Raw genomic sequence first — 13,312 nt, forward strand, 5'->3', positions numbered from 1 at the left:
CGAACCGTAATTCTCGCGGAATCGCGAGCCGCTCGATAATTTCAACGCGATCCCACACGAGTGCCTTTTTCCATTTTTACGACGTTTTAACGTTCGCGACAGAAGATCTATCGGGATGAAACGTGTCGATCATTTTCACATCTATTGAATCCCCAAAAATTGCCTCGTAGAATTTAACGTATTAAGTTAAATTAACGTCACACGCGAATGCTTTATGACCAATACACAGAGTATCGTGTTCGAAAAGGCTGCGTAGTGTTGCCACGAGTGTTCAATCGAGTGTGGAATATCGCATGATCGATGGTCACCGTTCGATCACACCCGCGGATTATCTATTTTTGTTTTAGAACGTTCTATGAGCAAACCTGCTCATAGAAATCATTCGTATGGAACGTTTTCATGTGAAATTCTAGGATTATCCCGTCCCTCGATACATATTAGAACTTTTGAATTTGTTACGACATAAACACGCGAAATTCTACGACTTTTGGCAAGTACTACGTTAAAATTATTCCCAATAACAACATTTCCAATCTGTTATCGTGATAACAAAGAAATCAAGAAATATCTGGAAATTAGAAAAATATCTTAAACTAGAAATCTTTTGTCCAATGTTCAAAAGATTCAAAGATTTTTATCCCAATGGTGGCGACGAAACTTCATACCTGCTTGAGTAACCGAAATTGATTCGTCGGTGGGGTCAAACAGGTGTATCTAGGCTACTAATTACCTAAGGGATTGGGACAAACTTAGCAGTATTCTTGGTGTACAATTGGAGCAGGCGAACGATAGGGAAGTTCCACAAGCCCATTGCGTTTATATTCGCGATCGGGATCCTCCTTAATCCTCATTGTCTTAGGAGAATCGGTCTAAGTCCACCAGGATGCTCTTGAAACCTCTTTGGATCGTTGAACTTGAGAATGAATTTACAATTATGTGATGTTTCCACCTATCTAGACGAGGCATCTGTACAAACAAGCAATGAAAATTTCGCCATCTTCCCGCCAAAATTATCGTGTAAAGTAAATTTTCCCCGAACAATTTATATTAAACAGCAATTTCTAGATTAGACTCTAGCTAGATTATTAACGACGGAAGTCTCGACTATGAGTGTATGAGTATTAAGGGCGGAGCTAAGACGGAAGAAGGTCGGAGGCTGTAAAGCCGGAATTAATTAATGGCAATCACTAATGGTACTTAACTGTACATTCACAAGGTTCACGGTACACTTTGGCCGTCTCTGGTCCTTCTTTGAACGACGATAATTCGTCGTTTCTCGTTGTTCGAGTCGGATAGACGGTTACCACTTGGCACGGAGGTAAATTGGCGCATTGTGCGCAACGTTATTGTTCTCGTCCCCGAACAGAGACGGATTTTTTCCAAGCTGATATATATATATATATATATATAAATTAGGACGAAAAAAAGAATGTAACAGGATGGAGGAACCGCTACCGCTTTTCATGTAGCGTGACTTTGTGCTTTTGGCTAACAGTTTCGAGTGGTATAGATTCGCAGACGAAGCAGAGAGAAGGGAAGACACGCGCGGCTTCTTGAAAGAACACTCGTAGAGAACGAGAAAAGCCTGTAGACGTGACATCTTTCTGTCTCTGTTGAGATACAGCCGGGGATCTCGTTGTAGTTGGTCAAGGAGAGGGTGGATGACGTCACGCGCGACGATCGTGCCTCCGACTGCGAGTAGCCCTGGCCTTAAGAAGAAGATTTCTGTTCTTTCGAACACATCAGACTTTCTTGCGTGCGGAATGTAAATTGTGACAATTTGTATCCTGAAATTGATAGTATGTGATTTCTTTTTGCACCGAAGTTCTCGTATTTCATGTTGTTGAAATGTTACTTACATATACTGATCAAGAAAATTGGGAGGAAGAAAAAATTATTAAATATATTCTGAAAAGTTTTAAGAATTCGCTTTACTTATTATTTATAATTTGTAAGGATAAAATAGTAACTTTTGTTGAAAAAGAAAGTTTTACATATATATATATATATGTATATGTATGTATGTATATTTTTACTTGATTAATATCTTGTTTTTCATATAAATTTTGAAAATTATATAATTTAATGAATAGATTTATGAGTTTAATAACTTAATTACCTTTTAATACACAAAGAAATTGAAGTTGAAATAAATTAATAGTTAATACTCAATTTAATTATTCCTCACTTATTAATAACATTTAATATATCGCATTTTATATTATGTTCCATTACTTTCATTTATTTATTTCTTTGCAATAATAATGAAGTTGTATTTCAATTATGAAATATGATGTAATTATTACAACCTGTAACATCGTATTTATAATTTCTTTCGTATGATTATTTAGAAAAAAAATTCATATTTACGCTAAATGCATACCTTTAATGAAACTCAAATAAAATTTTCTTGCAACGGGGATCAAATATTTATAAAATATCGTTCGTCATTTCAATCTGATTTAAAAATATATTTTTAGGTTAGCATCCAATCGTTCTTTCGATAAATCACTTTTTCCACGTTCCGATCGTTCCCTTCATTCGTTCCAATCAATCTCATAGAAACACGTTATTTATCAAACGTCGAATCCATATTATTTCCAATATTTATACCCAAACTATGACTTGGAATAAATCCTAACCAGAAAACTACTTGCAAAAGAGAGAATTGAATGACCATTCCTACTCACGAGTCTCATCGCGATACGGGTGTGTTTAATGTGTGTCGCGGCGAGCTATGGGTAACGCGTGGCGCAAGGGAGGGGGAAAGTCGGACGCGGCGGAGGGGAGACGACAGTACGGTATACCGAAGACTCGTTTCGGTGGTGTGGTGGGGGCTACGGGGGTCCAGGCATGGAGAGGGCGCAGTTCCGCGCCATCCTCCGTATCGTTGACACGTCCTACGAAAAGAGTGTGGAGTCATTCGGTACGTTTGCTTCTCTCGTGACTCGTCTTGTGCGTTGATCCTCGGTCCCAGAATTCTCCTCGTGGCGTCCAACGATCTTGTCGTTCAGTTTCTTCGAGTTCTCCAATCCCGTTTATCATCACGCCGTTTCGTGCTTGACTAAAAAAAAAACGTTTTCTTTCTTTCAAAAACCGCGCGTGCGGCGGCAGTGCGCGTACCGTGCGACCGTTAGGTCGCTGACTCTTGAAAACAGTCCCAATTGCGTTTTCGACCTATCGAAGTTGCTGTGCAGTAGAGCGCGCATCGACCGTGATTCTCGATCGTAGTTTCGCGTCGGTTTTTCTCTGTGCCGTATTATTGAAAACTACTGTTCCGAATAGTGAATTGGTGAATTTCGTGCGATCGTGACATTCTTTGTTCGAATCAGTGAACATTTCACGGAGAACTATGTCGTCAATCAGCAATTGTTTGTTCACCGCGGCTGTCTTGATTGCCTTTGCGATCGAAATCATCGCCACTCAAACTATGGACGCCAGGATTCGTGATGACTCCGACTTGTCTCAGGTAAGAATATTTGATATTTTTTTTCCTCTTTTTGCCTTACATGTATTACGCGTTTCGAGTATAACGTTCTCCTTGGCGCGTGAATGTGTTCAAACGACTCGTGTCCTTCGATTTTCATCACGAAATACATCGAAGCATTTCGGCGCGTAGGCAAAAAATAAAACTTGTTAACAGATGGCGAATATTTTTATTGATCTGTTTGCAACAGTTTTTGTTGTTTTGTTTGAAACTCGTAACTTTTTATAACTTCAAATAGTATTCCGTCGTAATAATATATATCGCGGTATATTTTATATTAGAGAGAATTCGTGAAAATGAAGCCGACAAAATTAAATATGGTGTACATTTCTGACGTAATCTAACGACCTACGAAGATTAATATGGCGCGTTAATTTTGTTAGATATGATTATGATTGAATCTTTAATGGTATCATATTTCTTTCGCGAAAAATAACGAAATAAAATACAAATGGCATAAAACTCCAAATCAAGAATTATTCCGGTTTTTAATTCGAAAATATATCTCTTTCGATTTATAATTCGAAATATATTTTTATGAAAATTCTCCCAAATACATAAATACTTCGATATTGAATTGATTTTCGGAGTATTTGTGAATTTGACAAAACTTTTCTTAAAAATATTATTTTCGTTCGAATATTTTTTAAATCGAAATATTACTATTAAATAATATAAGATTGACTTATATAAAGGACGTTTTATGTCTAGAAATTATTTTCTTCTGCTATGATCGTAACATTGAAATCGTATCGGAATCGTAACATTGAAATCAGATTACGTACTATTTACGTGGATTTTCGTATTGCTATTGGGACCTAAGAAGTTAATTTCTTTTTATATCATCATCAAATTGCCAATAGAAACTCTAACAGGTTTTTTGTCGAGACGAGTGAATCACTTCATTTTAGGGTCCTCTCTATGTGCTAACCTTTATAGCAAGGTTTACGCACCATCTCACATCATTCTGTTAATTAATGACGCAATAAAAGAGGTTGGCCAATATAAAATCGAGAGCTATTCGACTCTTTCTTACCCTTACCCTTATCAAATAAACGTCTTTTCTTTCTTCTTTTTTTAATTTTCACACGCTTTATATTACGTAGCTTATAAATGGTCGATAAAAGAGAAAAATATCTCCTATTACAGAAGTTTGTGTTGAATAAATCATATCATTTTTTCGTTGAAGATAGTTGAAGATTAATTCCACAATATTATTCATCTTTTAATGGAAAAATTATTTTATTTACAATTTATTTTATTTACAATTTATTAGATATATATATTTTTATAAAATAGTTTTCTGTATTTTTTAAATTCTAGATACGAATTCTAGATTAAATTAAATTGTTAAATTGTACAATTTTTCACATTTACACAGTTTTACTTTGTTTTTTGTTTTCTCATATTTTTCTATTTTATTAATATGGATTAGGTTGTTTCGACGAGTTTTTTCGTATAGTATTCAATTTTTTATCAATATATAGACGATGTCAATCCAAGTAAAATTTTTAAATAATTTGTATTGTTATTTTATAAAAAAAGAAATTTTCAAATGTTGTACCAAAGAAAGGATTAATTAAACACACAAATTTTTTACATTTTTAAAAGTCAAAGATATTAAGGCAGATCACACAAATGACCCGCTTCTCTTTTCTTTTTCCACCCAATTAATTTTCTCTTCGTTTCAAAGATCGACTCCAATCAATACCGAGATAAAATATATTTGACACCACGAATTCGATCCAAATAATCTTTATCGCTCGATCGATCCAATTTTTCACGCGATATCATTTAAAAAGACGGGTTTCATAACCGGAGGCGACCAGCCTTTCGCGTTTCACGTTTAGTTAAATGGACTGATCTACATTAAATCCCCCTGGGATTCCTTTTGCGGCTTTGAATTCACCTCGCTGAATATTACAATAATGCGTATCCAGGCTTCGAGGCCAGGCTGAACGGGTCCCACCCACCAACTTGTTGCTGCGACAAAAATCGTCAGGATGTTTTCGCTTGGGGCTAGTTTTCACTTCGATCGATTCAACAAACTACTTGCCAGCGTGGTCCTCGAACTCGATTTTCGCAGCTTTTATTTCATTCCACTCTCGCCACCGAACTTCCACGATTCTTTTTTATCACCGTAGAAATATGATTCGCCCCGTTTTAAGCTTTCCGTGGCTCGAGGCTTTTAATTTCGTCAATTTCCTTTTTTTTTCTTTTTTTTTTTTTGGATCCTTCATCGATTCGAGATTTTTTAAAATTTCGAGAAATGGAGCAACGGTTATAAATATATTACTGTCGAAGTTAACTGCGATAAAAATAGTATATGGATGGATTGAAAATTCGGATTTCTATTCTTTATCAGAATGGATTTGTAGGTAAGGATGAGATGAAGATCAAATCGTGGATGATAGGTAAATTGAAGAGGATTAAACGAGAAGAGAATGTTGGATAATTAATATTAGAGAAATATGGATCGTTTAAATTTCATTATGTTTTCAGTGATCAGGAAATAATGAACCTAATATTACGCGATATGCTTTTGAGAAGTATAGGCAGGAGTTGCTTACTCACGAGGGAACATTATAGCCAAAGTTTAGAGGCAGAAGTGAAGGAACTTCTTAGAGAAAATTGATCAATTTTGAATTATTTATGAAGGGGAAAATTCAAACTGAGCTTTAATTAAAGAAACAAACAAATTTACTTTATCAATTCGCATAATTACTCCATATCGTGGAAAAAATTATTTTATAATATATTCCACATAATAGATCAAATTTTTAATCAAATATTTTTTTCAAGATTTTCAATTCCTTTACTTTCACTCGGAATCTTTTCTTTTCTCTCTCTCTCTCTTCAAACATCAAATACATTGCTTTTATTAACTTTCCATAATTATAACCAAACCGTTTGATATAATAATTTTTAATGAAATTTCCTTTAAAAAGTCACAATTTATCCTCATTTACTGGACAAATATCTCGCGTTTAATGCACTAGGAAATTATATAGCGTAGCATTTGAACAAACCGCGTTCGCGTACGTCATATTCGCGCAAAATACACGAAATATATCACGTGGAATCAGATTATGTCAATATAATGTAGAAACTCGAGAGGGTTTTGACGCGATCGGTTGACAATACCTATCTTCGTCGTTGTCACACACGTCTAATTCGTCCATTGTTCCACCTGTTTGGCCGCACGTATCGGATACGCGTGCAACTCCTCGTGCAATTCCATTTCATCCAGTTTTTTCGCGGAAAAGTCGATGCACGGCCAACCGTGTAACTGAAACTTGGTCATTGCCAATGTCAAAGCTGTCTCCCCTCTTTACTTACTCCTTCTTCTCTTTTACACGAACTCAGCTTCTGCTTCCAGCAAGTGGCCTTGCCTTTCACTTTTTTTCGTACAATGCCTACGTTAAGTCCCGCTATAAGTTCCATTCACGTCGAGCAGGCCAGGTGAGGGCAGGTGGACTGTTGTAGTTGCGCATTTGTGTACATATACACATTCGTCGTCGATAACGATTCTTCTTGGAGGATTCGATTGATAACCCTTTGAACAGTCATAGCGATTTTTCTTTTCTTGCGAATCGAATTTTTAAGAATTTTGGTGAACAAACGAATGAAACGAATATTAATTCGACGTGTGAATAGGTGTTTTATAAAAATTGAAAAGAAAGTAGGATAGGTGAGAAGTAATTGAAATGTGTAGTCAGTATTCAGTGTGCATTATTTATGAGGGAAATACGATGATTGCATACGGAATGAGATTATTTTATGAAACAAAAAGGAGATTCGTTTTTTATATCGGGTGTGATAGGTTTCATGAGCTATTTTATTTTTTGTTATTTACAGGTTCAATAAGTATTGAATGTGTTAGATTTCGAATAAAAGTTCTATTTTTTTTTTTTTTTTTTAAATATCAATCTTTTGTTTAGCCCATCGTGAAATATTTTAACAATCGTTTTTTTATTACTAGACATTCTGCCGTGATAGTATTTCAGTTTTGATACATAAAATTAATCCAATCTCAATTTTTAGATAATTGACTCTGCGCCGATTTTTTAAATTCTTTCGCACCGTGTCATTGATGGCGCGTTCTATGCGCAATGTTACACGTGTCGTGCTATCATTTTAACAACGAACGTCGTTAAATTTTTTTTTTTTTTTTTTCCGACGATGCATGCGTCCCATTGAATGGAAATATAAAAGCATAAAAACTGCAAATAGCACGAAACGCGGCAAAAATTTGCATGCTAACTGCAAGGTGATTCCAAATAATTCTGCACCGATTCGCGCAATTTTTTTTCTTGCGATCAGTTGAATAACTTAATTGCATTTCTTTTTTTTCTATAGAAACTTTTTACAATTTATATAACGAGAAAAAAAATCTGTTTCCATCCCACGTAATTGTTCATTCCAATAATTGTCCGTATTTTTTTCCTCTTGAAATATTAAATTACTAATTAAATTTAGTAGTTTTTTTTTTTTTTTTTTTTTTGTTTAAATGATTTAGTAAGCAAATTATTACGATGCTTGGTTCGTGAAAATAATTATTTTTTCGTCGTCGTCGTTTAAGTGGGCTAAATATTTCGACGGCCAAGTGTTGTTACAATTGGTAGAAACAGGGAATAGCCGAAGGAGAAATCATGATATACCGGATGTCATTTTTAAGTCGAGCGACAGATGGTCTTCAGAGTTGTGAAACGTAAGAAACTCATGCATATCTAGAAGACATTTCCTCCCGGAGGCAGACCGTATGTTGTCTATGGAATTCTTGGAGTTTTATTTTTTTTCCCCACTTCTCTACTAATAAGATATATTCTGAGGAATAGATTTACCAGAAAAGAGAGAGATTAAAGAGATCGATATTACAATTCGTCAATTTTAAATTTATAAATCTTAGAGATGGAAGTTTAAAGAGATGCGAGATGATAATCATTTTAAATAATTTAGAAATTTTTCCTTCTACGAAAAAATGGGTGAAAATATGTATAACTACAACAGGATTATACACTGGAGCAATTTCTTCTGCATTATTCATGAGTCGTGTTTTAGAGGTCACGTTCCGAGATTTTTAAAGAGAATGTTCCGTATTACTTTTTTCTATGGATGCGGAGGAATATTAAATACACGAATAAAAACTTTAATCGTAGAATTCCACGATTCTATAATGATTCTTCTTTTTCTTCATTATTCATAATTCTTCGATCGAATCGCAATACACGACTTGACGCAAAAATTTAATCAAACCCCACCGTACAAATCTCGGATGTTTATTTCCAACTTGCAACAGTCTCGATTGGTAGCAACACCAGCGTGAGAAGCGCACACTGCATCAGGTGTCTCTGTTTGCATTTGGCGCGAAATTCGCCGTGGATCCCTTAGCCGGACTCGAGTCGTTTCCAGGGCGAGGCGGTGGCTCGAAATTAAGGCAAATATTTTCCCAAGGGTGGAGGAACTCGACCTTCGAATCGAGAGTGGTCGAACGACGACTCGAGGTGAACGAACACCGAGTCTGTCTCACCAGACGATTCACATTTCTCTCTCTCTCTCTCTCTCTCTCTCTCGACCGGTTATTTTTAACTTTAACAAGCGGTCCATGCTGAGACGAAACAATGCGCTTCCCGCTGTGTGCACCGCCTTTATACGAGCGGTGTATGCATTACAAGGCGATGCATCGTCGGGGAAAGAAATCTTCCTTGCGAGAGCCCACTAACGAGAAAACGTGTTTCCACTTTGAGCCGGCTAAATAACTGTGGCCGAGTGGGTGCACGTTGGTGTTGGTAGCGCAGCCCGATAGATGCAATAAGTGTGCGTGCACAGCTTGCCAGCATCGGTTTCTCTGCACCGGAATTTGCACCCGTTCTCCTTTACCTCGCGAGTCGAACACTTTGATGCGTTGAAATAAGGTCGCGGTTGCTGCAACTTCGATACATTTGAAAATTAATTTGTAAATAATTTATTATAAAATCGAATGGAAGAATTGTTTATGAAAGATAGAATTTCGACGATTTTATTTTCGAATCGATCCCGTCGAGTTTATTTTAGAGGAGAATCTCGAGTGCAATTGAAAGTTTTATTCGTACGCGTTATTCAAAGACACCGACTTCCGCGCGAAATAAATTCCCGTATATCGTCTTACTGAAGAATCGGCCGTTACAAACGGATATTCAGGAAAGTGGATCCCATCGATCCTTGGAGCGTTCGACGCGTCATAAACGAAGGGGGGAGAAGAGCCTCTTGGACGATCTATCGCGTAGAGGGGCGACGTTTCACGAAAAGCGGAACAATACGTCGCGTATAGGCGCCTCCGGGCAGCTGAAGAAGCTACTGCCACCGCCTCGTGTTTCTCGTAAAATATGGAAACCCATAAAGATCAGTGTGCCTTGTGCCGCGTTAGCACGAAAATCTCTTCCTCTTCCTTTCTCTTTCTTTTCTTCATCCTTTTTGCTCTTCATTCATCTCTTTCTCTAAATATATACTCTTATGAGAATATTATAAATATTTTTCTAATTGGAAAATTATATTCAAATGGTAATCACTTTTTTACAGAGTCCAGTAAATTATTTAAAATTATTTAAAGATACATCGTAAAGAATGTTATGCATTAATATTGGGACTCGTTTGATTATTTCTGCTCCGTCGAGTGAGAGAACTTTTCCTCCTTGTTACTCGCGTGTGCATCCCCGAGAGGATTTCCCTTTTAACGAAGAGAAAAGTCGAAAGCGTACGAAAGCGCGGTGAACAGGGAATTAACAATGAGAGGAGAAGGTCGCGATTCGAGTCTCGTTCGCCGGAAGTTTGCGTGTCGCGGCCACGTCACGGTACAAGTGGAGGCGCCTTTGTCGACTTCTACTTTCAGATTTCCCTTTTTTCTTGCCCCTTGCGGCGGATGTCTCTTGCCACTATTTTATGCGACTATTTTTGTTTTTTGCTTTTATAAAGGATTTTCGTGCGTACATTGTTCCTTGCTTCGTTCCTTGTGAACAAAATTAATTCGAGTTAAAATTATTTTTGATAATATCTGACGGCATGAACAGGTGCAGCATGTTTAACAGATTTATACGTTTTTACGATGATATCGGGCAACACGTAATACTGTCGATATAATTTTCATATCGTAAATTTGTAAATTAATACAGGTGATTTAATCTGATAGTGATGAATTCATAATTTATTAGACATTGAAATTAAATCGTATTACGATGGGATTATACGATATCCATTTATGTAAAGGATTTGAGTATCCTTTCTGTGTTTCTATATGCAAGTGTTGCGCAAGTGTACGTAACAGGGTACACGTTAAGAACCCTGTGCGACCGTATGAATACTAGATGGTGTATGATTATATAATACAAAAGCGGATTTTTCTTGTATATTGGCTTTATTTTATTAAATATCGCGATGCTATAGATCGATGAGATTTAAAAAAAAAAAAATATTACATTTTTATTATTTTTCGACAAAATTATACTCAATTCCGGTTAACTTGAACCAGAAGATTAATTCCGTGTTCTAATTTTTACATACATCGATTATTAAATTCTATCGATAACTCGTTTTATTTATAGATAAAATAACAATGCAATTGCAAGTGAATGCAACGGATTCTTAAATGCGGTAACAGATGTTTCGATCTATGCTTTCCTTGTGCAATCGTGACACAGATAGGATACGCGAATCAATACACGTACATAGCTAGTAATCGATCTTAGACGCATCAAAGATCGCGATAATAGGTTGGTTAGCTTGTACATGCCATGATCAACAGTATCGGTACACTTCGGTAGATCGTTCGCGTTCAATTATGCTCAATGTACATATGTGTCTATAATCCATAATCGATCAAATGTTTAACCTTGATTAAACTTTTAATATTAACGCTTAGTTAATAATAATCACAGGACAATTGTTAAAATCAAAATAACTTTAATAACTTTAAGGAAACAGAATTTTTCTTCCTCCAATTATATAATAAAATTCCAACATCACACAATTTTCCGTAACGTAATATTTTTCCTCAAAAAAGATTTAGACTTGACGTAAAATCCTTAGTGTAATTCTCGTTTCTTTGAGCTATTTTCAAATTCCTTCCATTTCCATCGCACGGAAAACCTGTAAAACCAGAGGCAAGGAATATTTACTTTTTTTACAAAAATCGTAAAAGAACGTTCCCTCTATACAAAATTCATCCGTGTACAAGGAAGGTATTACGCATCTCGCGTGATCGTATCAATTCCCATTCTAAATCTCTTGCATTTTATACATTCACCTGGTGCTTTACGACCTGCACCTTTAACGTTTTCTCGAATTTCCCGTTCGAACGATGCTCGTCGCGCAAGGGTTGGCTGCTGACGTCGCGATGAAAGCCCGCTTTCTTCCAAATAAAATCGTGCAATTGAGGCGGTTAATTGTGGGAGGCAGAGTCGTGAAGGGAAATTGAAATGTGTCTGCGGGAGTGGAGGAGGAGTTTTCCTCGTAAGAAAACTCAATTGGAGGAATTGGGGGTGGGACGTGTGCCTCCGTCACGCGAATTTACGAATTCCGCCTCCGTCGAAACTTTACTGCCGCGCCAACGTTTAAGGAGCGACTCGTCTCTTAATTCTTGCTTAATGCATCGTCAAACCGACGAATTTTAAGTGGTTCCGTTTATCTAGGGGATGATAAATTGTTGGGTTTTTATTATTATTGTTATTTAGACGATTTTGTTAATTTAATTTATTTCTGAATTACTTATATCTTTTTATCATTTTGAAATTTAAAGTTTCGTATTACTATTATTATTATTATGAATCAGCAAGAGTTAGAAAACGTTAGACGTGACGAAAAATTAATTTTCTCTGCTTTTTTAACTGTGAAGGAAGTATAATTTCAAGCTTATAATTTCGACCGATTTTACAACTTCTTCAAACCGGTTAATTGCGATTTAAATGAATTAAAATTAAAAAAGAGGGAAAAACAGGCTCGAGGTTGAATCAGCATCAAGGATTCTAATAAAAATGCTTCTCTACGCAATCTCGATTCTATGAAATTACTGACTGGCATGATTAAAACTACGTCGAGAGGGGGAACGGTAGAGAAAGATTGAATCTTCATGCTACGCGCATTTAACCATTGAATCATTCTCATTGGTATTCTCCATCCCGGCCACAGACGTGTCCTCAAGAACGAAAGCAACCCGCGATTAATCCCACCTTTTTACACAAATTCTCCCACAATCCCACAATTTGCTCGCAGGAATGTTTTGTTCGAACGAATTCGATCCGTTCCTCCCAAGCTTTTATACTCGAAATGGTACAAGTAATGAAATATATATATCCACGCGAGGTGATCGTATTTTCCAACTTCCAACGAGAGAAATAATTATTTATTCGCGTATACAGGAACCTTTACTTTTCATTTGATCGATCATTAAAGCGGGAATAACCCACGTGGATTTAATAAACTCGACCACTCGATTTCCACGAACCTAAACAATTGATCCACCACGCCTCCTCGCATTGACCGTGGCTCGATAGGGATCCAATTATGCACAAGAGAGAAAGGAAGAAATCGAGGCCGAATGACGGCGATGGTTACGAATTCCATTCAGAGAGTTTCCACAGGCATAACGTTCATCCGGTATGCGCTCGGTTACGTGGCCGCCGGGTTATAATAAGCGTCGATGTAAATTATATAAGTGATACGCGGGTTTACCGTCTCCTGGAATATCGTCACAATGCATCCCCGTGATATAATGGATACCGCGCGACTTGTGGAACGTTGGCCCCGAACTTTCCGCCCCCGTTTTTGGCCGTTCGAATATTCATGGCCGAATCC

General features: G+C 36.7%; 2 protein-coding genes and 1 long non-coding RNA gene across 8 annotated transcripts in view; 2 read left to right on the forward strand and 1 right to left on the reverse strand.

Moving 5' to 3' along the window:
• Nucleotides 1-13,312, forward strand: part of tmod (tropomodulin) — a 254,205-nt gene that overhangs the window by 154,220 nt on the left and 86,673 nt on the right. The window lies entirely within an intron of this gene.
• LOC147658860 (uncharacterized) lies at nt 1,441-3,095 on the reverse strand. The gene is made up of 2 exons (XR_015291120.1): nt 2,384-3,095; nt 1,441-2,309 (listed from the first exon to the last, which is right to left on the reverse strand). It is a non-coding gene; the product is annotated as an uncharacterized LOC147658860 (long non-coding RNA).
• Nucleotides 2,867-13,312, forward strand: part of Fas1 (fasciclin 1 Fas1 domain-containing) — a 294,183-nt gene continuing 283,737 nt past the window's right edge. For all 4 annotated transcript variants that reach the window (XM_086904462.1, XM_086904439.1, XM_086904455.1 and 1 more), the window contains exon 1: nt 2,867-3,469. In XM_086904462.1, coding sequence (XP_086760588.1) covers nt 3,353-3,469 — 117 coding nt within the window. In that variant the 5' untranslated portion in view covers nt 2,867-3,352. The remainder of the gene's footprint in view (nt 3,470-13,312) is intronic.

Source organism: Apis florea, unplaced genomic scaffold, assembly GCF_048593485.1.
Source record: "Apis florea isolate Af1SG1 unplaced genomic scaffold, ASM4859348v1 contig_1615_pilon, whole genome shotgun sequence".
In the NCBI taxonomy this organism is placed as follows: Eukaryota; Metazoa; Arthropoda; class Insecta; order Hymenoptera; family Apidae; genus Apis; species Apis florea.